This window comes from Pan troglodytes, chromosome 1 (assembly GCF_028858775.2).
Source record: "Pan troglodytes isolate AG18354 chromosome 1, NHGRI_mPanTro3-v2.0_pri, whole genome shotgun sequence".
In the NCBI taxonomy this organism is placed as follows: Eukaryota; Metazoa; Chordata; class Mammalia; order Primates; family Hominidae; genus Pan; species Pan troglodytes.
Window position 1 is genome coordinate 184,547,096 of NC_072398.2, and position 26,760 is coordinate 184,573,855.

The 26,760-nt window shown below is 53.6% G+C and overlaps 2 protein-coding genes across 4 annotated transcripts in view; both read right to left on the reverse strand.

The window, feature by feature from the left end:
- Positions 1–723: 723 nt before the first annotated feature.
- On the reverse strand, positions 724–20,206 carry FAAH (fatty acid amide hydrolase). Its single transcript, XM_001161208.4, has 15 exons — positions 19,937–20,206; positions 12,303–12,416; positions 9,395–9,529; positions 9,038–9,171; positions 8,749–8,955; positions 8,465–8,505; positions 8,175–8,299; positions 5,987–6,112; positions 5,373–5,470; positions 4,073–4,172; positions 3,715–3,755; positions 2,918–2,957; positions 2,318–2,426; positions 1,349–1,494; positions 724–1,122 (listed from the first exon to the last, which is right to left on the reverse strand). Exons 1-15 carry the CDS (start codon positions 20,129–20,131, stop codon positions 994–996), a joined length of 1,740 nt encoding a protein of 579 aa, XP_001161208.1. The 5' UTR covers positions 20,132–20,206; the 3' UTR covers positions 724–993.
- The window catches only part of NSUN4 (NOP2/Sun RNA methyltransferase 4), a 67,863-nt gene continuing 50,612 nt past the window's right edge, over positions 9,510–26,760 (reverse strand). The window contains exons 8-9 of one of the 3 annotated variants that reach the window (XR_010146711.1): positions 12,303–12,416; positions 9,510–9,529 (exon numbers count right to left, since the gene is read on the reverse strand). Coding sequence is in view for 2 of the 3 variants with exons in the window: in XM_054666631.2 (XP_054522606.1) it covers positions 22,932–22,958 (27 nt within the window). In the remaining variant the exon portion in view is untranslated. Of the gene's footprint in view, positions 9,530–12,302; positions 12,417–20,839; positions 20,890–22,916; positions 22,959–26,760 lie in introns of those variants that run through there. The other 2 variants (XM_054666634.2, XM_054666631.2) reach the window with 2 other exon arrangements.

Consider the following 26,760-nt stretch of genomic DNA (forward strand, 5'->3'; position numbering starts at 1 on the left):
CTCAGTCTCTGGAAAACTTCTAGATTCAACACACGTCCACCTCCTTCAGGAAACCTTCCCAGGGCAATCCAGGCCTTGGCCAGCCCTGAGAGCACACTCTACCAGGTCACCTTGTCTCATGTCGGCCTCCCCAGGCCCATGGGCTCCTCTCCCAAACAGCAGCAGCTCAGGGCCAGCACTTCGGACTCTCTGCAACCCAACTCAGTGCTTCCCCTGCTGCCCTGTGCTGGCCACAGAAGACAGAGATGTGGCAATGGGTTCCCTGCCGTCAAGGAAAGCCAGTGTGCTAAGGCAGGCAGACACACCCACCAATGCCCACCACACAGGGCAGACTGGGAAGAAATAGCCCATATACTCCAGGGCCCAGAGGGAGGAGGAAAGGCCTCCTGGAGGAGAGAAGGATCTGAGTCAGGTCTCAAAGGATAGAAAGCAGAGGAACAGAAAGAGCTTTCTAGGCAGGGAAAGAAGCAGAGGAAGGAAGGAGACCAAGGGCAGTGTCCAGCAGAGCAGGGCTTAGTGTAGGTGAGAGAGGAGGGGCACGGCCGAAGTGCTGGGGGATACAAGCCTGCACCCCTCCTGTGGGTGATGGGCACCAGGGGAGGTTGTGGAGCAGGAGACTGGCATGGCTGGAGCCTGGGTATGCACGGTCAAGCCAGCCCTGCTCTCAACAGGCTCCAACCCCCACCCTCACGATGACGCCCAGAAACCACACAGACGAGGAGCTGTTTCTTGACTGTTAGTTGGGCCTTGGCCTATGTCATACCCATGGGCTGCCACATGGGGGTGGAGGGATCAGGACGAAGAGAGGGGACCAGAGCAGGGATGGAGGTCCAGACTCAGGGAGTCGGCGCTTCTTGCAGGGGGTTGGGGGAGAGGACACGGAAGCCTCTGCCCCATGCAGGACATTTCCTTGCTGTGGCAGCAGGGCAGCTGTGCCCTGACTAGGCTGGGCTGCAGAGAGTGTGAGTCTCAGGTCTTCCGGAGCCAGAGCCATCAGGATGACTGCTTTTCAGGGGTCATCAGTCGCTCCACCTCCCGCATGAACCGCAGACACAACTCTTCTTGCCAGGGCAGAGCCACACACTGCACGGCCACTGGCAGCCCCACACTCTTCTTCATGCCCTATAGGGGATACAGGCATCAGGATAGGGTTAGCGAGGCAGGACTCCCCACCCCCAGTCCCAGGAAGCACCCAGCTAGAGAGAGGCCACAAAGTAGGGCCAGGCCATAGTCCTTCAGGTCTTGCTTAAGAAAGGCTGGCAAACCCGCAGTGCTGGTACTGTTTCCTCCACAGCGGCCAGAGTCAGGGTGGGGAGTGAGTCCAGTTGAGGGGCAGGCCAGTCCTCACCTTCTGCAGCATCTTGTCCCAGATATCCCCAAAGTAGCCCCTGTAATGTTCCATCTGGGCCTCGTCCTCAGCAGTCACCGTGGTGACAGGCACCACCCCTGCAGGGAAGTCTAGGCAGTTGTACAGCATAGTGTAGCTGACGGCCCCTGGAACACATTACAGGCAGCTGCAGCAGGCCCTGAGAATCTTCAGTGCCAACTCCGGGCCTGAGTCAAACCTCATATGAAATGGCACCCTGTGTCTACAGCCAGAGAAAGCCTCTCTCCCAGGACTGAGGTCTGAGTGACAAAGCCCAGGAATTCAGATTTCAGGGCCAGGCTGGACAACCCACTGATGTTTGCCCCATGCCTTTGCCCATGTACTTTCTCCACTGGGAATGCTGTTCCTGTTTTCTTTTCCTTTTCCTTTTTTTGAGACAGTCTCACTCTGTCACCTAGGCTGGAGTGCAGTGGTGTGATCATAACTCACTGCAGCCTTGACCTCCTGGGCTCAAGCAATCCTCCTGCCTCAGCCCCCCGAGTAGCCAGGACTACAGGAACATGCAACCACACCCGGCTAATTTTTCTATTTTTTGTAGCAACAGGAGCCTCACTATGTTGCCTGGACTGCTCTTGAGCTCCTGGGCTCAAGTGATCCTCCAGCCTCAGCCTCCCAAAGTGCTCGGATTATAGGTGTGAGCCACCGCCCTGGCCCCTATTTTCTTGATTTATCTAAATCCCACCTGGACTTCAAACCATCACCTCCCCAAACTAGATTCTGTAACTCAAGATCCCCAACTTGAATAGTGCTGATGACAGGAAAATCAATCCCTGCCAGGGCAACCCACATGACTCCCATGTCTCCAGTCAGCCAGACTGTGGGCCCCGAGAGGGCAGGGTCCTCCCAGAGGGCTCTTCTTCCATTTCCTCGCAGCCCTGCAGGGCACATGGCCAGATTCACAGAAGGGACAGGCAGGGTGTCGGGCCTCACCTGTGGCCCTGCCTGGGGCATTCAAGTCCAGAGCAGGGCCCAGCATGGGGGTCAGCACCACATCCAGGTCCAGCGCCCTCCACTGGGCAATCACGGTTTTGCGGTACACCTGCGGAGGACACAGCACACCAGGTGAAAGCACTCAGACCTAGCCCACCCCAGGCTCTTTAACTCAGGGACTGTGGCTGGGGTGGCTCTGGCCCCAGCACCTGCCCCTGGATCTGAACAGAGCCACAGTGGGACACAGGTCCTCCGGGCAGGCAGTGCTGCCTCTCAGAGGGCATCACTCGTTCTGCCTCCAGAATGAATTGTGGATACGCCTCTTCCCGCTGAGGCAGAGCCACACAAAGGCAGCTCCAGAGGGGCAAAAAGGCGGCCAGGACAGGAGCCTGGGGCTGACCCAGCCTCAAAGGATGGGCATCTAGGCAAGTAAGGGTCAGAGAGCTGGGCCCAAGTGGTGGTCCAGGGAGTGGAAGGGGGATGACAGGCCAGTCTAGGAGCCCCATGGGGGCAGTGGCCACGAGACACTGCTAGTGGGTACCCTGTCCAACTCCACCCTCCCCCCACCACCCTGCTCCAATCCAGAGGCTCTGGCCTCACCTCGATCTCGTGCTGCAGTTCCCAGAGTTTTCCAGCCGACCTGGGCAGAAGGAGTGTGGTCACCAGCCATGATGGTCACAGCCACGGAGATCAGCAACATCAGACCCCTACGGCCAACCCTCTAGATCTCACCCCTCCGTGGACCCTTCACAAACCCATGGGAGCTCTGAGAGGGAAGTTCAAACCCCTACTGTCTGGATGAGAAAATCAGGCCCCAGAGGGGCACAGGCTGGCACTTGGTGACTCCACAGCAGAGCCAGGACTAGCCCAGGCCCGATTCCACGCTACCCTCAGGACACGGGAGAGGCCATAGCTGCTGCCAGTCCTGAAGCCTGCTGGTGAGGGAAGGAGTGAGTCCATGGGACGTCAGGGCATGAAACGGGGAGGTTTATGCCCTGCTTTTCCAGCCCAAGCCACTAAGGGGCAAGTAGGGCCTGGCGCAGCTCAGGTCAGCTCAGATCTCTAACAGCAGCATCTCTCCTGGGTGCCCCACCCTCGGCCCAGGCCAACCCCCACTTCCTGGTCCTTTCCACTCATGCCCCAGCCAGGTCAACCTCCTCCCCTCCAACTCCCCCATCCTCTTGTCCCCCTCAGGCCTTTGCTCTCCAGCCAGAACTGGACCTTGCCAAGACAACTTCAAAGTCCCATCTGAAGGCCACAAAGGTTGCCCCCCTGCCTGGGCCACTTCCAGCCTCAGAGGCTACTTCCCTCAAGTCCTTTCCTGTCAGAAACTACCCAGACCCAGACTCGGATCAGGACAGGCAGGGGCCGGCAGCTAGACACAGAAGAACCCTCACCGAGACTTCATGTTGCTGAGGAAAGCTGACAGCCTTGGGAGCTGCACAGGACAGACGCAGGGTCGGTGACTCAGCTCTGGGCCACGGCAGACGTCAACCTTCTTCAGGCCAAGCCACTGGGGACCCCTCCCCTCCATGCCTCCCCCCAGGGCCCAGGTCGGCACCCCTTTCAGCATGCGGGTTGGCTGAAGATCGCAGGGGACAGAGGAGGAGAGCAGTCTGGGTGGGGACTGGAGAGAAGAGGAGGCCATGCCTGCCCAAACCAAGAGAGGCTGAGGGAGGCCATGGGGGATCATGCGATAGGAGGCCCTAGGTTCCCCCCCAGCCATCCTAGCCCCTCCACTCCTTGTGCCCTCACCAGAGGCTTCACCAGGAAGGCCAGCAGTCCTTTAAGCCATTGGGGAAGCTTCAGAATTGAGACCAGGTCCCCCAGGCAGGGGTCCAAGAAATCACCTTTGCTGGGAAACAAAATGCTCGGTCCAGGCACTCCCATCCCCACATCCTTCCCGGCTTGCTCGCCCGGCCCACAGCAATCCCATTCTCTATGCAGGGATCCTGTCCACCTCCTCCTCACCAGACTCAGCTCCCTCCTTCCAAACATGCCGTTTGTTTCTGCTGATCCTTTGGGATGCCTGGGCTGCAACCCACATCCACGGGAGCTCCCCAAGGCAGGACTCAGGGTATCCCTCTCCAGCAAACCCAGCTCAGAGCTCTAAGAACTGAGGGCAACATCTCCCTGATGAGGCCTCCCTGAGGGTACCTCCCCTTAGGGAGGTACAGCCTGGAGGCACAGGTGGGGAAATCGAGGGTAGGCTGCCCATGAAGCAGGGCTCTGAGGCTATCTCTGGCTCAAGATCTCAGGGAAAGGTCTCAGGCAGCTGATCCTGGGGACTCATTCCCAGGGCCAGAGTGAGGAGTGACCCCTTCCACTGAAGCCTGGACCATACTTGGCTGCTAGGGGAAGGAAAGGAACATGACAGGCTGGGCCCTTGACTGAGTGAAGCTGCAGGGCCAAGCTCCAGGCTGCAGGGCCAAGTTCTCCATCAGTGAAGCGGAGGAAGGGGGACTGTGTTCTGAAGGGTTCCAGTCCATCCAGCAGAGGCATGTCACCAGGAGGCACCTTTGCAGGCCTGTTCTCTGCCCCTGACAACCTTTAATGACTAAAAGCATCCCAGAGGAACGAACTTCTCTAAAACTGAGCTCTGCAAAGTCCCTTAAAGGGAGTCTGGTCCAACCCACCCACTTTACAGGAGAGAAAGCTGAGGTCCTGCTCAAAAAGAAGACTTGGCTCAAGTCAGACAGAGCCTGGAGTCACAGCATCAAGTCCAAACCCCCACCCTCCTGTCTGGATCCTGCCCTTGGCCCAAATCCTTCCCAAACAGAGAGGCAACCTCCTGCCCACCTCCTACCTCACAACAAGCTCAGATCAGGGGTAGGCCACAGATACTCAACCCAGCCTACCCTCGGGCTGGCACCCTGGCAAGGGATCTCCAGGCTCAATGTGCCCAGCTGGAGGGACAGCGAGGTCCCTGCCCAGAGTGCTCAGGCCTTTGTTGGATTCAGCTAAGGCCCATCCAGGCATCACCACACCCTGCTGCTCCCCCAGGTCTGCCTACTTGTCTGATCCCACCAAGACCCCAAAGCCCACTATCACTCACAAGTTCTGTAGGAAGGTGTGGCCACCATCACTGAAGAGCCCACCTGTTGACAGGGTCTCCAGAGCATGGGGTATGTTGCTTGGCAAGAAGGGAACCAGCTGCAGGGATAGAGGGGTGTAAGGCCTCCTGACCTAACAACTGGCTTCATGATCCCCATGCTGTCTGGGCGGCCCTGAGGATGGATTGGACCAACCCTGCCCACAAGATAGCTCTCACTAGAGCTACAAAGGCAGCCTTACTGACCCATGAAAACTCACTGTGGAATGCACAGCATGAGAGAAGTCTGGAGCCACACATAAAGTTGTGTAATGACCAGACCAAAACCCACTGGCCCTGGGAGCCTCTGGACAGCTGTGCACCACTGTTTAGAGCTGAAGAGCCTCCCCACATGCAGTGCTCACACATCACACAGCACAGGGCTAAAGTTCTCCATCAATCACTCACTCCAATACTCTTGATCAGCCCTCTATATACTTGTCCCACAGGGCCACAGTTCACCCCGACGACAACACCGTCAGAGTGCCAGGATGCCAGGGATGGAGTAGCCATGGGTACCAGGAAGGCTTCCCGTGAGGGGAGGAGATGCCAGTACTTCCAGGACCCTGCAGTCATACCGTGTGCCCCGCAGCCTCAAGGCTCTGTTTGGTCTCCAGCACGGCCCGCCTCATGGCCGGGGAGGGCATGGTATAGTTGTCAGTCTCATAGTACCCCACACGCAGGGGCTGAGAGCTGGTGTAGACCTGGAGGGAAAACACAGGGGACAGGGGCAGGTCAGGAGAAGACAGCCCTAGGCAGGACCCCTAGAGATCAGAGAAACTACTCAGCCCCAGACACAGCTGCGAGGCTACAGTCAGCGAGGCCAGCCCCTTCTGCATCTGACCCTTTCATAAAACACCTTCACAGTGATTCAGGTGGGCAGAGCAAGGATAAGGATTCCTACTGGTCATATGAGGAAACTGAGGCTTGAGGTCTCAATAGGGAGATTAGGTGGGACTGGGACTTGCCCAAAGCTACCCAATGCAGAGTGACAAGACAGGTCTGGAATGCAGGCATCCTGTCTTCTGAGCTGAGGCTCTCCACCACCTGTCCTGGCTCTCATGATAAACTGTTCCAGACTTCCAGACAGGGACCTCATCTCCTCCTCTCTTCCGAGGAAGGACTTCACGGCTGCCTATCCCCGTGGGTTCAGTTAGAATATCTCCCTCTGCCTGGGGAGGGGGAGTTCACCCTACCCAGCCCAGATCTGCCCTGCTGCCCCACTCCCAAGAAACACCAAGGCCCACTCTCCTTCCCGTCCACAAACCCTCAGCCTTTCCAAGGCAACCTTGGCTGGGGCGAGGGCAAGAGGTCTGTACAAGATAGACAATCGCTGGACTGCTGAGAAACGGGGCTTATGTCACACAGCTTACTGTCTACATTAACGTGACTTCACTCTTCCTCTGTCTGCACCAATCTAACTTTACAGCTCCTGCACTCTGTTGGAGTGGGCACAGAGGATGACCTAGGGCCCAGCACCTGCCTCACTGGGGACATCTGGCCCCAGCCTCAACCTGGCTGTTTCTGGCCTTCAACCCCAACGCACACACACAGAGAGAGAGAGAGTACCAGGACCAGAGCACAACCAGAACACTCAAGAGAGCAAAATACTGGTCTCAGATGCCCCGCAGTAGGGGATGAGCTGGGAGGAAGATGACCGCTGGCCACTCCCCCACCTCCTCCAAATAACACACATAACACAAATAACCTTCCGATTCATTCCAACTCTTCAACAGGAAGCATCGGTTGATACCTCTCGCCTCAAAATCCACACCCTGCTGTGCCCACCAATCCTTAACATGGGGATTAAGGATCTTAACCAATCTTAACCAACTTAAACCAATTTTAACCAACCCCCATGTTGAAAGATCCACCTTAAACCAGACTTCAAAATCTCAGCCACCCTTCCTGCCCTCTGAGATGATCCTAAGGCTTTGCAAGACAGTGCTGCCTCGCCACAGAAAGCAACAAGCCCAGCCTGTCTCAGCAACAGGCTGCTGCAGTGGTATTTTGGGGAGCAGCACACCACGCTGCTTGCAGACCCTGGCTCACGTAGCAGCAAGTCTGGCAGGAACAGGCTACATGAGCTGGGGTCTGCAGGCAGCGTGGCGTGCTGCTCCCAAAATGTGGACAGGAATACTGTTAGAAAGGCTGCTGTTTGCTGAAGGTCAGCAGGCTGGGAAATGATTCCTGCATCCCTGGTGCCAGCAGCAGAGGCTGGGCACCTTTGAAAGCCTGTGGATTTCCGGCCGGCGCGGTGACTCAAGCCTGTAATCCCAGCACTTTGGGAGGCCGAGGCGGGTGGATCACGAGGTCAGGAGATCGAGACCATCCTGGCTAACACGGTGAAACCCCGTCTCTACTAAAAAATACCAAAAAAAATTAGCCAGGCGTGGTAGCGGGCGCCTGTAGTCCCAGCTACTCGGGAGGCTGAGGCAGGAGAATGGCGTGAACCCGGGAGGCGGAGCTTGCGGTGAGCCGAGATCGCGCCACTGCACTCCAGCCTGAGGGACAGAGCGAGACTCAGTCTCAAAAAAAAAAAAAAGAAAGAAAGAAAGAAAGAAAAGGAAAAAAAAAAAGCCTGAGGATTTCCAAATGCAGGCAAGGGCTCCATCTGGTGGCCGTCTGTGGAGGAGCAACCCGCCCTGGCCTCAGAGGCCTGGGGGACGGTTCTCAGGAGACAGGGGCTCCAAGGCCTGCCCACAAGGCCTGGGGTGGCTGTCTGGGTTCAGCGGTCCACACTCATGCCCACCCAGCCCTGCTCACCTCTTCTCTGAAGGGCAAGGGAGGCACAGTGGGGTCCAAGCGGAACATGTCCTCGCACAGCAGGGCTCGCAGGCACAGTGCCAGGCTCTCCACGTCCCGGGCCATGGGGCCCACGGAGAGACGCACTGTGGGGCAGAGAGGTGAGGGAGGTAAGCAGACAAGGAGGGAGGAACCCAGACCTAGAGCAGCCTGGGGGCCAGACACTGCCCTGCCACCTGAGAAGCACGGCCGGAAGCGGGTCAGGCCGACCCCCACCCTCCTCGGGGCACTGAGAGCACCACGGACCTCACCTGCCTCCTGTCCATAGACACAGCCCTTCAGGCCACTCTTGCTGGATAAGAAACATAAGATGCTGGAAACAGGAAATGGCCACCCGCCGCCATCCCCACACCCACAGAGCAGCTCTGAACACTCACCGCTTTGGAAACTAGGACCCACGCCCGGCCAGTGGTACTGTAATGCTTCCTCCCAGCAAAACCCCGGAGACCGAATCCCCGCCAGGAGCCCAGAGAGGTTGGAAGCTAGGCCAAGGTCACACAGCGAGGGGCCCAGAAGCGCCCTCCACCCACCTTACCTGAGGCGGTTCCCTGTGGGCTTGAGGCCGCAGATGCCGCAGAAGGAGGAGGGGAAGCGGATGCTGCCTCCGATATCAGTGCCTAAGCCCAGGGGGGAGCCTCCAGACCCGATGAGGGCCCCTTCACCCCCTGAGGAGCCCCCTGGGCTTTTGGAGGACTTCCATGGGTTCACGGTCTGGCCAAAGAGGGGGTTACTGCAGTCATAGCTGGAGGAGGCAAGAATGGGTCAGCCTGTGCCATGCTGGGACCGGTGCCCCTGCCCCGCCCCGCCCCACCCCAAGACCCAACCTGAACATGGACTGTGGAACATTGGTGTGCACGAAGGGCACGGCACCCTGCAGCTTCAGCACATGCACCACTACGCTGTCGCACTCCGCCGGCACCCCTTCATTCAGGCTCAAGCCCAGCGTGGAGTCCTGGCCCTGGGAGGAGGGATGGGCACCAGAAGGGAGTGAGTCAGGGCCCGTGGGCAGCCAAGGGTCCACTCCAACAACTGTCACACAGGCCAAGACAGGTATACCAGTGTCTCCTCGGAAGGCCTCTGGACCTGATACCTCCTCTACGGGCCCAAAATGACCCAAGATGCAGAGCAGGCTGGCAGGGATGGAGGGGACGATGGAGGCCTGGCGCTGAGGCAGAGCATACCTTGTAGGTGAAGCACTCCTTGAGGCTCACAGGGACGCCATAGAGCAGGCCCTGCCTTGGGGCCTGAGACAGCTGAGTCTCACAGTCAGCCAGATAGGAGGTCACACAGTTGGTCCCTTTGTTCACTTCCCAGGCCTGAGGAAGGGGAAGTAGACATAAGATAAAAGGAGGCTGGCCTTTTTAAGAAATTGTGGTGAAATATACATCATGTAGAACTGGCCTTTTAAAGTATACCCAGGGAGAGGGGTAACCAGCAACATGGCCCAGAGCCTGGGGCACAGAGGATGACCTAGGGCTCAGCATCTGCCTCACTAGGGATATTTGGCCCAGGCCTCATCCTGGCTGTCTCTGGCCTTCAACCAGGACCAGGGCACAACCGGGACACTCAAGGGAGCAAGATACTGGCCTCAGGTGCCCCCCAGGTAGGGGCTGAGCTGGGAGGAAGATGACCACTGGCCACTCCCTCACCTCCCCCAAGCCACATCTCTGCCAGTGAGGCAGACAGAAACCAGACAGGGGCAGCGCCCCGTCACTGGTCACACTGAAGGGCAACCACAGAGCAGGACTAGACCAGACTCCTGCCTCCCGGAGCCCAGCAGTCTCTCCTCAACCCCACGCCTTCCCCACACGTAGCCCAGTCAAGCCTCCCCTTACCCAGGAAATCTTGAATTTGATAATCAAGCCATGTGGAGTAGGAGCTTGACAAAAGGGAAGAACATGCTAATAGTGGAAATCTGCCTAGAATGCTCAAACCTCACCACACAGGGTCCTACAGAAGGAAAGGTGAGGGCAGAGTGAGATGCAGCTTTCAGTAAATACTCCTGCTCCTGGGGAGTATCTGGGGGAAACAGGGTGGGCTGTGTTGCCATATTCAGGCATGTGCAAAATCTGTCCCCGGGGTACCTGAGGCAGGAACAGAGAAGGCTAATCTAACCAGATAGACTAGATTAACTAGGAAGGGCAGGAGCCTTTTCAGGGACATTGACAGGGAAGAAGCAAGACCATCTGCTGAGACTATGTACGTGCCCCCTCTCAGTGACACCAGCCCAGCATGCGCTCGCTCCCTCAGCTGCAGCCCCCACAGCGTTGTCACATACACTGCACCCAGATAAGTTCACCTGCCTAGGGGTCACACTCACTGTCCCACACCCTTTCAAGAAATCATGCAGGCCACACTCAAAGCACAATTTGTCTCCTTCTTTCCTCCCTCCCTCCCTTTCTTTTCAAACATATTTCTTGAGCATTTATTACGTGAAATGCAACATGTTGAGCACTAAGGTTCAAAGACAAATGAGACAAGCTCTGTCCACAAAGACCCCCCATGGGAAAGAGATAGAGAAGACAAGCCTGACACTGTGATGAGAAATGTGCTATTAGAATGAGAGTAGGCCTGGAAGAGGAAACCCTACCTCAGGTGGGGAATGGAAGACGGTGCCTCCTGCTCTGAGCCCCGAAGGCTCAGCCAGGGGAGCCCGTGGCACGGACAGGGGCAAAGAAGAGGGAAACAGCCTTCCAGGTAAAGGAGCCCCACCCAAGCCAGTGCAGAGCTGCTGACACCCAAGCTCCAGAAGGCCTTGGCCAGAGGTGATGCCACACACAGAGGAGGAGTACAAGAGATGGCCTGAAGAGCTGGGGACACAAGAGGGCACCTGACCAGGAGGCTGGTGCTTGGGCATGGCGGGAGATGGTGGTGGCGGGCCAGGGTGGCCAAAGGGGATGGAGACAGGAGAGGGCTGGGTAAAAGAAGAGAACAGGCCAGGCGCGGTGGCTCACGCCTGTAATCCCAGCACTTTCAGAGGATCACCTGAGGTTGGGAGTTCCAGACCAGCCCGGCCAAATAAAAATACAAAAATTAGCCAAGCATGGGGGTGCATGTCTATAATCCCAGCTACTCGGGAGGCTGAGGTATGAGAATCACTTGAACCCGGGAGGTGGAGGTTGTAGTGAGCCAAGATCATGCCACTGCACTCCAGCCTGGGCGACAGAGCGAGACTCCCATCTCAAAAAAAAAGAAGGGGTCGGGCATGGTGGCTCACGCCTGTAATCCTAGCACTTTGGAAGGCCGAGGCGGGTGGATCACCTGAGGTCAGGAGTTTGAGACCAGCCTGATCAACATGGTGAAACCCCGTCTCTACTAAATACAAAAAATTAGTTGGGGGCCAGCTGCAGTGGCTCACAGCTGTAACCCCAGCACTTTGGGAGGCCGAGGCGGGTGGATCACTTGAGGTCAGGAGTTCCAGACCAGCCTGACCAACATGGTAAAATCCCATCTCTACTAAAAATACAAAAATTAGCTGGGTGTGTTAGCAGGTGCCTGTACTCCCAGCTACTCAGGAGGCTGAGGCAGAAGAATCACTTGAACCCAGGAGGTGGAGGCTGCAGTGAGCCAAGATCGTGCCACTGCATTCCAGCCTGGGCAACAGAGCGAGACTCCATCTCAAAAAAAAAAAATTTTTTTTTTCTTTTCATTAGCCGGGTGTAGTGGTGCATGCCTGTAATCCCAGCTACTTGGGAGGCTGAGGCAGGAGAATTGCTTGAACCCAGGAGGTGGGGGTTGCAGTGCGCCAAGATTGTGCCATTGCACTCCAGCCTGAACAACAAGAGCAAAACTCCATCTCAAAAAAAAAAGAAGGGAACAGACCAGACTTGTTGCCCGATGGGGTGGAGGCGGGAGGGAGAGGGAAGTCTGGGCTAAAAGCCAGGTTACTAGCTAAGACAGCATGCTCAGTGTCTCATACACACATACATATACACACGCACACGCTCTGGCTCCTTCCCTCCCTGGCAGTCCCTGGCACTGTAGGTCCCACCATGGCCCCCAGCAGGACTAACTCCAGGCCAGGTTTTCCCCACAGCCTGTGCGGACAGAGGGAGGGGAAAGGGAGGGGCTGGCCTTGGCTGGCCTTACCTTTCCCACATAGGTGAAGAGCACGGCCTCAGGGGACAGCTCTCTACTGTGTAACTTCTGCACCAGCTGAGGCAGGGGCAGGGCTAGCAGCGCCTCTGAGTCCAGGTCTGGGTTCTGTGGGGGACAAACTCGGATCAGTCCCCTACTCGCCGAAGTCTCATGGGCCAGCAGACACCAGTGGCCCATGCCCCAGCAGCTCTGACATGGCCCAGCCTGGGCAGGCCCTTGCCATCCCTAGAGAATGCAGCTCTGTCTCCTCCAGAAGCTTGTTGAAGGGGTGCCCAGCGAGCCGACCTGCCCAAGTAGGTTTTTTTTTTTCCTTAGAGACAGTGTCTGGCCATGTTGCCCAGGCTAGACTTGAACTCCTGGGCTCAAGCGATCCTCCCACTTCAGCCTCCCGAGTAGCTGGAACTACAGGCACATGCTACTGTGCCTAGCTCCAGACTGATGATTAAACCACTACAAATATACACCAGCAGTGGCTGCCTTCTGTGTGCCAAGCACCACGCTGATGTCATCCATGTTTTGATTAAGTCTTACTGCCATTCCCATTGCACAGATAAACTGAGGCTGAGAGAGAGGTGCCTTCTTGCCCACCAGCCATCTGCCTGCACCTGACCCCATGCCATCCCCACACCCACAGAGCAGCTCTGAACACTACTCAGGGGGTTGCCAACCTCTAGTAGGGAAGGGCAAAAACAAGAAGACCCCATCTTGGGAGGCTGGGTCTGTGACTGAAGGCCACACCCAAAAGGAAGGGTTTACACATTCATTCTGTGTCCGGAATTGGTGGGTTCTTGGTCTCACTGACTTCAAGAATGAAGCCGCGGACCCTCACAGTGAGTGTTCCAGTTCTTAAAGGCTGCCTATCTGAAGAAGCCACATTTCAGCTGTGATTTGAAGGATAAGAAGATGCCAGATGTGGGGAGAGACAGAGCTCTGGGTACCTTCTCTTCCCTCTCTGATTCTGGGAGAAGGCTTCCCCTCCTCCTGCTTCCATTCCTCCTGCTTCCCCTCCAACCCTGCTTCTACTCCTCCCCTCCCCCTAATCCCCCTACTCCCCTCCCCCTACTCCCCCTCCTCCCCTGGCCTGCTTCCCTCTCCTCCCCTCCCCACTTCCCCCTCTTCCCTCCCCAATTTCCCCTCCTCCCCTCCCCTGGTTTTCCCTCCTCCCCTCTACCCTTTCCCTCCTCCCCTCCCCTGGCTTCCCCTCCTCCCCCTCTACCCTTCCCTTCCCTTCCTCCCCTCCCCTTCCTTCCCCTTCTCCCCTTCCCTTCCTCACCTCCCCTTGCTTTCCCTTCTCCCCTCTACCCTTCCCCTCCTCCCCTCCCCTCTTACCCTCCTCCCCTATCCTGGCTTCCACTCCTCCCCTAAGCACCTCTGACTCCAGGCTCTCCACTCATCCCACATCCCCCAGATCCCCTACCCAGCCCGAGGCAATGGAGCCCAAACCAGCTCACTGGGCTGTTCCTGTCACCTGTACACCTTCCCTGTCCTTCCTCTAAGCTCATCACCTGCCTGACTTTCGACCAGCTCCTCCTTGTGTATCCTGTACCCTGTACTCAGGGGAGGCCACGCCATCCATCCAGGTGTTCAGGAAATGAAACAGGTGTCTTTCTGGCTCCTCCTTCCCACCACCACCTGCATCCAGTCACCAAGCTAAGTAGCTCTGAAAAATGGTCACCTCTCCATCCCCTCTACCAAGGCCCTCACCGGGCCTCAGACTCATCCTTGTCTCCTGGGTCACACGGGGCCACCCAACTGCTGCCCTGCCCAGGTCCTGCCCCTCCAACCCACACTTTCCGCTAGGGCCAGACAGTGCAAAACCCAACCTGGCCTTGCCTCTCCCCTTAAAATCCCCATCTCATCACACCACAGGCTCCAGAGCATATTCCAGGAGGTGCTTCCAAGCTGTGGTCCTCTCAGACTCATGTGCACCTCTCCCCACCCAGGCACCACTGCCCCCTCCCACCCCCCACACCCCAGAGCCTGGCACCTGCCCTCTCCGGGCACATGCCACAGCCTCTGCCCCCTGATGTCCTCAGTGTCAGGAGCATTTCCCTGAATTCATTGAACTGATATAGTACTTACTTTGGATTTTTTTTCTAACACAAGGAGCTACAAAGAAGAAAAAAATGGGTTCAAGACTTCTCCCCAAACACACCAGATAATCCTCTTGATATATTCTTTAAAGGTATACAAAATGAAAAGTGAGCATTCCCTCCACCCCTGGTTCCCCTTGCACAGTCCCTCCTCTATAAAGGAAAACTATAATTAACAGTTTCTGGTGTACTCTTACAGGAAAAGAAAATATTTATGAAAAACCCACCATGTCAACAGTTGTCTATATATATTCTTTTTTGCACAAAGGAATTATACTATACACACAGTACTGCATCTTGCCTTTCCCATCTCACAATGAAAATCAAATTTTGCTTTATTTTTGTTCTCATTATATAAATACAGGTTCATTGTATTTTAAAAAATGCCTAAGAGTATGGAGAAGGACATCGAAATCAGCAGAGCATTCACCACCCTGGAATAACTGCCACCTGACAGTCCGGTCACCAACTCCCCCGACCTCGCTACAAGGTGCCCACAGAGTGCCTGTGCACGGCAGCTAGCAGCTAGCAACGTGCTCCCCTTCACGCTCAGCACACATTTTCATTCTTTCCTATGTTCTTGCCTGTTGACAGTTAATGACACAGCTGCTAACAGCTATTTTTAAATCTTCAACTAGTGTCAGGCAGCTGAGACATTTTCTCCTAGACACCAAAGTAAGTCTGCACCTCCAGGAGACCAATCAGTGAACATGCGGAAACCTGATTTTGCGGAGAATGCAGGGAAGTATAGTATACAGGTAACATCTAAACCTGTGGCCACCTGCATGCACAATTTTTCAAGAGAGGGATACTCTACCAATCACTTAGGAGGCATTGCCCCTCCTCCATCTGTTTTGTTTTCTCCTTCTGAACCACAATGCCAGTGGGATTGATAAGCGGGTTGTAAGAGATGTAGGAAAAACCATTCAGGGTAAAACAAAACTGCATGTACAAAGGCATAAGGGCATAAATAGGTGTTCTGTGATGTCTCTCCCAGCTATACTATTCTATTGATGGTGGTCCTTCTCTTCGGTCTAGAAAAGATATCAAAACTTATTCAGGGGGCAGGGTGGGAAAAAAATGGGTGAAGCGTCAACAGAATTACCAGAAACACATTTTTCTCTAGATTTGTTCAAGAGTTTAGAGAGAGGTGAACTATTTTGTGAAAATTCAGAAGGTGTTTAGGTACCCCTTCATCCAGCTGTGTCCTCCTTGGACACAGCTAAGAATCCGGGAGTGGTGGCTCACACCTGTAATCCCAGCACTTTGGGAGGCCGAGGCAGGCGGATCACCTGAGGTCAGGAGTTCGAGACCAGCCTGGCCAACATGGCGAAACCCTGTCTCTACCAAAAATGCAAAAATTAGCTGGATGTGGTGGCAGGCACCTGTAGTCCTAGCTACTCCAGGAGGCTGAGGCAGGAGAATCACTTGAACCCGGGAGGCGGAGGTTGCAGTGAGCCAAGATTGAGCCACTACACTCCAGCCTGGGCAACAGAGCAAGACTCTGACTCAAAAAAAAAAAAAAAAAAAGAATCTTGGTTGCCAAATCGCTTTGTCCAGAATCTATCAGACAGGAGCTTTACTACAAATCGCTGTGTTCTCCCAGGGCCTGCTGGAGCCCTGCTTATCTCAGGTGCCCCCTTGTGATTCAGGGCTGGGCTAAGAGCCCCAGAAGAAAGGTTGCCCAGACAGTCACAGATCCTACCTGCCCATCATTCAAGGACTCCAGAGCCAAACAGAAGGGTGCCTTAGGAGTTGTAGGCAGAAGGGAGGAGAGGCGGGGGAAAGAGCTGTTCCCAAGCCTGGGCTGGGTTCAGCTAAAACTCCCACGTCCTGGCCGGGTGAGGTGGCTCACATCTGTTATCCCAACACTTTGGGAAGCCAAGGCAGGGAGATCACCTGAGGTCACGAGTTCAAGACCAGCCTGGCCAACATGGTGAAATCCCATCTCTACTAAAAAATACAAAAATTAGCCGGGCATGGTGGCAGGCACCTGTAACCCCAGCTACTAGGGAGGCTGAGGCAGGAGAATTGCTTGAACCCGGGAGGTGGAGGTTGCAGTGAGCCGAGATTGCACCAGTGCACTCCAGCTGGGGCAACAAAGTGAGACTTCATCTCAAAAAAAAAAAAAAAAAAAAAAGAGTTCAAGACTAGCCTGGCCAACATGATGAAACCGTTTGTACTAAAACTACAGAAATTAGCCAGGCATTGGACAGGCGCGGTGGCTCATGCCTATAATCCCAGCACTTTGGGAGGCCGAGGCGGGCGGATCACCTGAGGTCAGGAGGTCGAGGCCAGCCATGGCCAACATGGTGAAGCCCCGTCTCTACTAAAAATGCAAAAATTAGCCGGGCATGGTGGCAGGCGCCTGTAATCCCAGCTACTCGGGAGGCTGAGGCAGGAGAATCGCTTGAACCTGGGAGGCAGAGCTTGCAGTAAGCCGAGATCGCACCATTGCACTCCAGCCTGGGCGACAGAGCAAGACCCCATCTCAAAAACAAAAAACAAAAATAAAAAAAACCAAAAAAAAAATCCTACTCCCCCCCAAAGCCTACAAAGCTATTGTCAATCAGGACCCCACCCCTTTGCTGATTACTCAAAACCACAATCACTGGAAACCTGAAAGGTAATTTCCCTCTTCTCCTCCTGAAAGAGCCAAGCTTTCAGAGCCAAAACTTCTGTCCTGGAATAATCTGTTCGTAAAAATAATGAAGAGCAGTTGCTCCAGAGGAAAACCATATAGATGCTGCTGTTTGGAGCCGAAGTGCAGGAAGACCCATCCTGCTACCATCCCACACCCCTGCCAGCCAGGTGGATTCCTTGCAACCAGGAGGGGAGTTCTGCAGGCAAGAACTGTGAGCAGATCCCTGCTAGTGCTGCCCACGCTGCTCTTGGAGCTGGCAGAACTCAGCTGGCTGCACAGAGCCAGGGATAAACAGGAGGATCTCTAAGGAGGACCTCCAGCGCCCAGCCAGAGAGGGCAACTAGACAGTGAAGAACCTGTGCTTGTGTAGGGGAGATGGCCAATTTGGGTTGACCACCAGGGCCCTCCCACTCTGGAAGGAAGAAACCCTAAAAACTGACTGATGGTGGACTTTTCAGCCAGCTTGGTGAGTGGAGGCTGGAACCAGACATATTTTTTATCTTACTAAATAAATATGAGATATCTTGGCCCCAGGGATGGTTTGGAGTAAATTCATACATTACAGCCAGCCAAAACCGCAACACATGTGTGGGGAAAAGAGAGATCAGACTGTTACTGTGTCTATGTAAAAAGAAGTAGACATAAGAAATTCCATTTTGTTCTGTACTAAGAGAAATTCTTCTGCCTTGAGATGCTGGTAATCTGTAAACCTAGCCCCAACCCTATGCTCGCAGAAACATGTGCTGTGTTGACTCAAGGTTTAATTAGGGCTGTGCAGGATGTGCTTTGTTAAAAATGTGTTTGCAGGCAGTATGCTTGGTAAAAAGTCATCGCCATTCTCCAGTCTTGAGTACCCAGGGGCACAATGCACTGCGGAAGGCCGCAGGGACCTCTGCCCAAGAAAGCCTGGGTATTCTCCAAGGTTTCTCCCCACTGAGACAGCCTGAGATACGGCCTTGTGGGAAGGGAAAGACCTGACCATACCCCAGCCCGATACCCATAAAGGGTCTGTGCTGAGGAGGATCAGTGAAAGAGGAAGGCCTCTTTGCAGTTGAGATAAGAGGAAGGCATCTGTCTCCTGCTCATCCCTGGGAATGGAATGTGTCAGTGTAAAACCCGATCCTACGTTCTATTTACTGAGATAGGAGAAAACCACCTTATGGCTGGAGGTGAGACATGCTGGTGACAATACTGCTGTTTACTGCACTGAGATGCTTGTATAAAGTCAAACATAAATCTGGCCTACATACACATCAAGGCACAGCACCTTTCCTTAAACTTATGACACAGAGTCCTTTGCTCACATGTTTTCCTGTTGACCCTTTCCCCACCATTACCCTATAGTCCTGCCACAACCCCCTCACCGAGATGGTAGAGATAGTGATCAATAAATACTGACGGAACTCAGAGACCAGTGCTGGCGCGGGTCCTCCCTATACTGAGCGCTGGTCCCCTGGGCCCACTGTTCTTTCTCTATACTTTGTCTCTGTGTCTTATTTCTTTTCTCAGTCTCTCGTCCCACCTGAGAGAAATACCCACAGGTGTGGAGGGGCTGGCCCCCTTCAACATGCAAGGCTACACCCTGGGCTGGCATGCAAGGTGCCTTCCTCATATCTCTCTCCTGTTCCTCTCCATGAAAGTGTGGCTGAAGAGTGCAGCGGGCACCTAGGTTCTAGTTCCAGCTCTGCCCCAACTCAAAAATCACTTGCGGAACATCTGCTGAACACAATTTTCTGTGACTCTTTCTGTCTCCCACCCAGGCACACCCTCTTGAATCCTGCGGTTCCCAACCTGGAAAGCCTTCCCACCTGTCAGGTCCCACAGATACAGCAAGCCCTCCCTCTCTCAGCACATAAGAAGGCTTTAACTGGGGTCAGTGTTTCACACACCCAGAGGAAAAGCCCCTCTTCAAGCCACGTCTTCCAAACCCTCAGCCAGGCCCTTCCACGCCTCCAAACCCACATACTGAGGTGATCCAAAGGCAGCGCAGGGAGAAGAAAAGCTTGTTGACAGACCACCCACGGAGGGCTGGAACTAAACCTGCTCATGGAAAGGGCTTGCCAGGGGTTGGACACCACAGCAGGAGCCAGAGAGACTTCCCTTCTAGCCTGGCTTTGCCAAGATCTCCCTGTGCACTTGGCAGGTTTCTTTCTGGCTCCCTCTTAGGATCCAAATGCACAAATCAAGAAGCTTGAACTCGGCCAGGCGCGGTGGCTCACGCCCAGCACTTTGGGAGGCCGAGGCAGGTGTATCAACTGAGGTCAGGCGTTTGAGATCAGCCTGGCCAACATGGTGAAACCCAGTCTCTACTAAAAATGCAAAAATTAGCCAGGCGTAGTGGCGGGCCCCTGTAATCCCAGCTACTGGGGATGCTGAGGCAGCAAGAATCGCTTGCACCCGGGAGGCGGAGGTTGCAGTGAGCCGAGATCGCACCACTGCACTCTTGCCTGGGAGTCAGAGCGAGACTCCGTCTCAAAAAAAAAAAAAAACAAAAAAACCCAAAAACTCTAAGCTCTCCAGATCCCCTTGGCCATTACACTCTGCGATTCCAAAGTCCTCAACCCCTGGCATCCCACTGGTTGTCACGCTTGCGTTTTCGCATTCCAATAGGCAGCAATCCTGAGATTCTTTGGCACAAAGCAAAACTCCTCTTTGACCCAGTGAGGGAAAGGCCTTCCACCACCTGCCTTGACACTACCGTTTCCTTTCTTCCCCCGTGCTCTACCTGGCTCAGAAAGTGCGGAATATCTTAGGGCAAGGAGAGATTCTGGAGAGTTACACATCTGCTCTGCCCGCCCCATCCCCTGTCCCTCGGCGGGTCCGGCGGCTGAAAGTGCCGCTGCGAGTACCCTCAGGCCGCGCCCATCCCATTACGCTCCGGCAGTCACCTGGAGCCGGAAGCGCTGCGCCGCCCTGTCCATGTTCTCCAGGCCCGCTTGCTGCCTCTGTCGCGCCCGGACCACCGCGCCCCGCGCCGTCCGGCGCCCGGACCAGCGCAGGGCCACGGCCGCCGCCACGAAGCAGCAGGCCAGAGCGACCCCGGAGGCCCCAGGCAGCGCGGCCCACAGCTCGTACTGCACCATGATCCCTTCAGCCTGCTGCTGCCTACCGCGACATTTGAAGCCGCCGCACGCGCAGCCCGCCCGCTCCGCCGCAAAACCCGGACTGGATCAGCCGGGATCCCACGCCCGCCGGCGCGGGGAAGCGCGCCAGAGCCTAGAGGCTATCAGAGGCGGCCCGCCTGGCATCGCCCCCAGCGACATCCCGCTCCCCGCCAAGCCGAGCAGGCGGGTGGGGAAGGGCGACTGTTTCGCGTGGGCGACCTCCCAAGCTTGAGTTTAGCACCGGTTGGGCACCACAGCCCCGGCCGGCCTCTGCCCCCTGCACCCCAGAGCCCCAAATGCTGAAGACTGCGCCCCAGCCGGAGCCCCATGCCAGACATGCCAGCTGTTAGATATGAGTTCTAAATTTATCTTAAAAGAATCAATATGTCAGTATCTTCAATTCTTTGCCTTCTACTTTTAAACTTAACTTCCTCATAAAGCAACATTTTTCGATTACCTGCTCCTCCCTCACTCATTCTTCACCGTGGTTCATTCCGATTTCCTGCTCTGCGGTAACCATTTTTCCCGCCAAACCACTCACCCCCTCACTGTCTTTAAATTAGCCAATCGGAATTAGTTTAGCCTATAGGTCTAACCCTAGCCAACAGGGGAAGGACACAGCATCAGGAATCACGTGGGTCAGGCATAAGAACCACCTTCCCCTCCCTTGTCCAGGTGTGCGCTCACCTTTGCTCCGTCTGTGAGGGCGCACCCTTCTATAGAAGTAAATTGCCTTGCTGAGAAGAAAAAAAAGAAAATTTTATATTCGAATGCTATTTCTTTTGCGTCACTGGGGGGAAACTTTATTTATAACAATTTGGGGGCTTGCTCGTGATTACATTCCCCTTCAGGGGCAGTCTCTGGTTCTCTCTCCTGAGGAAGTATGCCCCACCCTCTTGTGATGGCCTCAGGGGTGAGAAATCAGGACTCACCCAGTGCAAGAAATAACCTGAGCTCTCAGCAATGCGAAAAGAAACCAGCAGGCAACCTAGGGTAAAGCATCCTCACACACTGCAGAGACAACTCTGTGCACAGACAAAGGAAGAAGCCGAGGGAGCCGGTAAGGTACTTCCTTGGTGGTCAAATTCTGGAGGGCTAAATGTGTGTGTGTGTGTGAATGATCACAAACAACCCTACCTGTGGTGTTGTTCGTGTGGATGATGGCAAGTCCTACTGCTGGACGGAGTGAGTGGGTCCTCTCCACGTTTCCGTAGCTACCTCATATGGCTTAGGGAGGATCCTGCGGTGGGATTTCTACCGGAATGCCAATGCTGAGGGGGGCCTAATTCTCCCTCGGGGGAGCAGCCAGAGAGGACAACACGAGTGGGAAGTCTGCAAAGGACCTTCAGAGGGGGAAAGGGAGGAAACAGGTCAACCTTCCAGGGCAGCAAGACAAGACACCCCCTGGTTTAAGGGGTTGAGGCTTCCAGGAAAGCAAGGCAAGACACCCACTGGTTTGAGGGGTTGAGCCTTCCAGGGCAGCAAGGCAAGACACCTCCTAGTTTGAGGGGTTGAGCCTTCCAGGGCAGCAAGGCAAAACACCCCCTGGTTTGAGGGGTTGAGCCTTCCAGGTCAGGCAAGGCAAGATACCCCCTGGTTTGAGGCGTTGAGCCTTCCACAAATTTCAGGGGATCAAAAACCTCACACAAACCTCCGGTAGTAAGAAAAATATTCAGAATTCCCCTTTCCTTTCTTCTGGGGAAGAAAAAGTAGCTGCACTCCTGACGGTCCCTTCCCTAGGGGAAGGGGAAGGAGAGGGGAGAACAGCAGCATAAGCAGCTGGCAGAGGCAGGGAAAGACCAGCAGAGAGGAAAGAGAAACTGGGAGAGGAAGTTGGAGAGAAAGAGAGAGGCAAAGAGAGAGAAAGAGAGGCAGAGAGAGAAAGAGACAGAAAGAAGCCAGGCGTGGTGGCTCATGCCTGTAATCCCAGCACTTTGGGAGGCCGAGGCCGGCGGATCACAAGGTCAGGAGATCAAGACCATCCTGGCTAACACCGTGAAACCCCATCTCTACTAAAAATACAAAAAAATTAGCCAGGCGTGGTGGCGGGCGCCTGTAGTCCCAGTTACTCAGGAGGCTGAGGCAGGAGAATGGTGTGAACCCGGGAGGCGGAGCTTGCAGTGAGCCGAGATCGCGCCACTGCACTCCAGCCTGGGTGATAGAGCTAGACTCTGTCTCAAAAGAAAAAGAGAGAGAGAGAGGGAGTCAGAGACAGGGAAAGAGAGAGAGAGTCAAAGAGAGAGAGAGAGAAAGAGAGATAGAAGTAGTAAAGAGAAAACAGTGTACCCTATTCCTTTAAAAGCCAGGATAAAATTTAAAACCTGTAATTGATAATTGAAGGTCTTCTCCATGACCCTATTAACACTCCAATACCACCTTGTTGTCAGTGTAAACAAGGATGTAGCCCAAAAGCACTGAGGCCACTGACAACCTGTAACCTCCCTAATCAAAACTCCTTAACCCAGTAATCGGCAGATGGCCCAAATGCATTCAATCTGTAGCAGCAACTGCTTTGCTAACGGAAGAAAGTAGAAAAACAACTTTTAGAGGAAACCTCATGTGAGCACACCTCATCAGATCAGAACTATCCTAAGTCAAAAAAAAAAAAAAAGGTAGCTTACTGACTCAAGAACCTTAAAGTATGAGGCTGTTCTGTTAGAAAAAAATGATTTACATTAACCACTGAAAATTCCCTTAACCCAGCAGGTTTCCTAACAGGGGATCTAAATCTTAATTAATTACCATACAAAGGTCCGACCAGACCTAGGAAGAACTCCCTTCAGGACAGGATGATAGATGGTTCCTCCTGGGTAATTGAGGGAAAAAGACACAATGGGTATTCAGTAAGTGATAAGGAAACTCTTATAGAAGCAGAGTTAGGAAAATTGCCTAATAATTGGCCTGTTCAAATGTGAGAGCTGTTTGCACTCAGCCAAGCCTTAAAGCACTTACATAATCAGGAAGGACCCATCTATACCAATTCTAAGTTAATATGGACTGAATGAGGTCTTATTAATAGCAAAGAATAGTTGAAATTCCAAACTTAAAATGTTTTCAACAAAAGTTAAAAAAAAAAAAGTGAAAAAATGGCTACCCTCTTTGGGTCCCCTCCCTTTGTATGGGAGCTCTGTTTTCACTCTATGAAGTCTTGCAACTGCACTCTCTTCTGGTCCGTGTTTGCTATGGCTGGAGCTGAGCTTTCGCTCGACATCCACTACTGTTTGCTGCCATGGCAGACCTGCCGCCGACTTCCATCCCTCTGGATCCGGCAGGGTGTCTACTGTGCTCCTGATCCAGCGAGGCGCCCATTGCCGCTCCCAATCAGCCTAAAGGTTTGCCATTGTTCCTGCACGGCTAAGTGCCCAGGTTCATCCTAATCAAGCTGAACACTAGTCACTGGGTTCCACGGTTCTCTTCCATGACCCACGGCTTCTAATAGAGCTATAAAACTCACCGCATGGCCCAAGATTCCATTCCTTGGAATTCGTGAGGCCAAGAACCCCAGGTCAGAGAACACCAGGTTTGCCACCATCTTGGAAGCGGCCCGCCACCATCTTGGGAGCTCTGGGAGCAAGGACCCCCCAGTAACATTTGGCGACCACGAAGGGACCTCTAAAGCAATGGGAAACGTTCCCCACAAGGCAAAAACGCCCCTAAGATGTATTCTGGAGATTTGGGACCAATTTGACCCTCAGACGCTAAGAAAGAAATGACTTATATTCTTCTGCAGTACCACCTGGCCATGATATCCTCTTCAAGGGGGAGAAACCTGGCCTCCTGAGGGAAATATAAATTATAACACCATCTTACAGTGAGACCTCTTTTGTAGAGAAGAAGGCAAATGGAATGAAGTGCCATATGTACAAACTTTCATTAAGAGACAACTCGCAATTATGTAAAAAGTGTGATTTATGTCCTACAGGAAGCCCTCAGAGTCTACCTCCCTACCCTGGTGTCCCCCCGACTCCTTCCCCAACTAATGAGGACCCCCCCTTCAACCCAAACGTCCAAAAGGAGATAGACAAAGGGGTAAACAATGAACCAAAGAGTGCTAATATTCCCCAATTATGCCCCTCTCCAAGCAATGGGAGGAGGAGAATTCGGCCCAGCCAGAGTGCATGTACCTTTTTCTCTCTCAGACTTAAAGCAAATTAAAATAGGCCTAGGTAAATTCTCAGATAACCCTGATGACTATATTGATGTTTTCCAAGGGTTAGGACAATCCTTTGATCTGACATGGAAAGATATAATGTTATTGCTAAATCAGACACTAAACCCAAACGAGAGAAGTGCTGCCATAACTGCAGCCCGAGAGTTTGGTGATCTCTGGTATCTCAGTCAGGTCAATGACAAGATGACAACAGAGGAAAGAACGATTCCCCACAGGCCAGCAGGCAGTTCCCAGTGTAGACCCTCACTGGGACACAGAATCAGAACATGGAGATTGGTGCAGCAGACATTTGCTAACTTGCGTGCTAGAAGGACTAAGGAAAACTAGGAAGAAACCTATGAATTATTCAATGATGTCCACTATAATACAGGGAAAGGAAGAAAATCCTACTGCCTTTCTGGAGAGACTAAGGGAGGCATTGAGAAAGCATACCTCTCTGTCACCTAACTCTATTGAAGGCCAACTAATCTTGAAGAATAAGTTTATCACTCAGTCAGCTGCAGACATTAGAAAAAAACTTCAAAAGTCCGCCTTAGGCCTGGAGCAAAACTTAGAAACCCTATTGAACTTGGAAACCTTGGTTTTTTATAATAGAGATCAGGAGGAGCAGGCGGAATGGGACAAACAGGATAAAAAAGAGGCCACCACTTTAGTCATGGCCCTCAGGCAAGTGGACTTTGGAGGCTCTGGAAAAGGGAAAAACTGGGCAAATCGAATACCTAATAGGGCTTGCTTCCAGTGCAGTCTACAAGGACACTTTTAAAAAGATTGTCAAAGTAGGCTGGGTGAGGTGGCTCACACCTGTAATCCCAGCACTTTGGGAGGCCAAGGCAGATGGATCACAAGGTCAGGAGATCGAGACCATCCTAGCTAACACAGTGAAACCCCATCTCTACTAAAAATATAAAAATTAGCCAGGCATGGTGGCAGGCACCTGTAGTCCCAGCTACTTGGGAGGCTGAGGCAGGAGAATGGCATGAACCTGGGAGGCAGGGCTTGCAGTGAGCTGAGATTGTGCCACTGCACTCCATCCAGCCTGGGCGACAGAGCAAGACTCCATCTCAAAAAAAAAAAAAAAGAAAAAAGATTGTCCAAGTAGAAATAAGCCACCCCTTCGTCCATGCCCCTTATGTCAAGGGAATCACTGGAAGGCCCACTGCCCCAGGGGACGAAGGCCCTCTGAGTCAGAAGCCACTAACCAGATGATCCAGCAGCAGGACTGAGGGTGCCCGGGGCAAGTGCCAACCCATGCCATCACCCTCACAGAGCCCCAGGTATGCTTGACCATTGAGGGCCAGGAGGTTAACTGTCTCCTGGACACTGGCGTGGCCTTCTCAGTCATACTCTCCTGTCCCGGACAACTGTCCTCCAGATCTATCACTATCCAAGGGGTCCTAGGACAGCCAGTCACTAGATACTTCTCCCAGCCACTAAGTTGTGACTGGGGAACTTCACTCTTTTCACATGCTTTTCTAATTATGCCTGAAAGCCCCACATCCTTGTTAGGAAGAGATATTCTAGCAAAAGCAGGGGCCATTATACACCTGAACATAGGAAAAGGAACACCCGTTTGTTGTCCCCTGCTTAAGGAAGAAATTAATCCTGAAGTCTGGGCAACAGAAGGACGATATGGATGAGCGAAGAATGCCCGTCCCATTCAAGTTAAATTAAAGGATTCCGCCTCCTTTCCCTACCAAAGGCAGTATCCCCTTAGACCTGAGGCCCAACAAGGACTCCAAAAGATTGTTAAGGACCTAAAAGCCCAAGGCCTAGTAAAACCATGCAATAGCCCCTGTAGTACTCCAATTTTAGGAGTACAGAAACCCAACGGGCAGTGGAGGCTAGCGCAAGATCTCGGGATTATAAATGAGGTATTGTCCCTCTATACTCAGCTGTACCTAACCCTTATACTCTGCTTTCCCAAATACCAGAGGAAGCAGAGTGGTTTACAGTCCTGGACCTTAAGGATGCCTTTTTCTGCATCTCTGTACAACCTAACTCTCAATTCTTGTTTGCCTTTGAAGATCCTTCGAACCCAACGTCTCAACTCACCTGGACTGTTTTACCCCAAGGGTTCCGGGATAGCCCCCATCTATTTGGCCAGGCGTTAACCCAAGACTTGAGCCAGTTCTCATACCTTGACACTCTTGTCCTTCAGTATGTGGATGATTTGCTTTTAGCCACCCATTCAGAAACCTTGTGCCATCAAGCCACCCAAGCGCTCTTAAATTTCCTCGCCACCTGTGGCTACAAGGTTTCCAAACAAAAGGCTCAGTTCTGCTCACAACAGGTTAAATGCTTAGGGCTAAAATTATCCAAAGGCACCAGGGCCCTCAGTGAGGAATGTATCCAGCCCATACTGGCTTATCCTCATCCCAAAACCCTAAAGCAACTAAGAGGGTTCCTTGGCATAACAGGCTTCTGCCGAATATGGATT

What these genes read in the sequence shown, in the direction of transcription:
- FAAH (XM_001161208.4), bottom strand. Translation starts at nt 20,131, where the DNA reads ATGGTGCAGTACGAGCTGTGGGCCGCGCTGCCTGGGGCCTCCGGGGTC. An exon ending in CCTTCCTGGTGAAGCCTCTG is followed by an intron (nt 3,756 to 4,072) that starts GTGAGGGCACAA and finishes TGTCCTGTGCAG; the next exon opens with CTCCCAAGGCTGTCAGCTTT. An exon ending in CTCAGCAACATGAAGTCTCG is followed by an intron (nt 2,958 to 3,714) that starts GTGAGGGTTCTT and finishes CCTTCTGCCCAG; the next exon opens with GTCGGCTGGAAAACTCTGGG.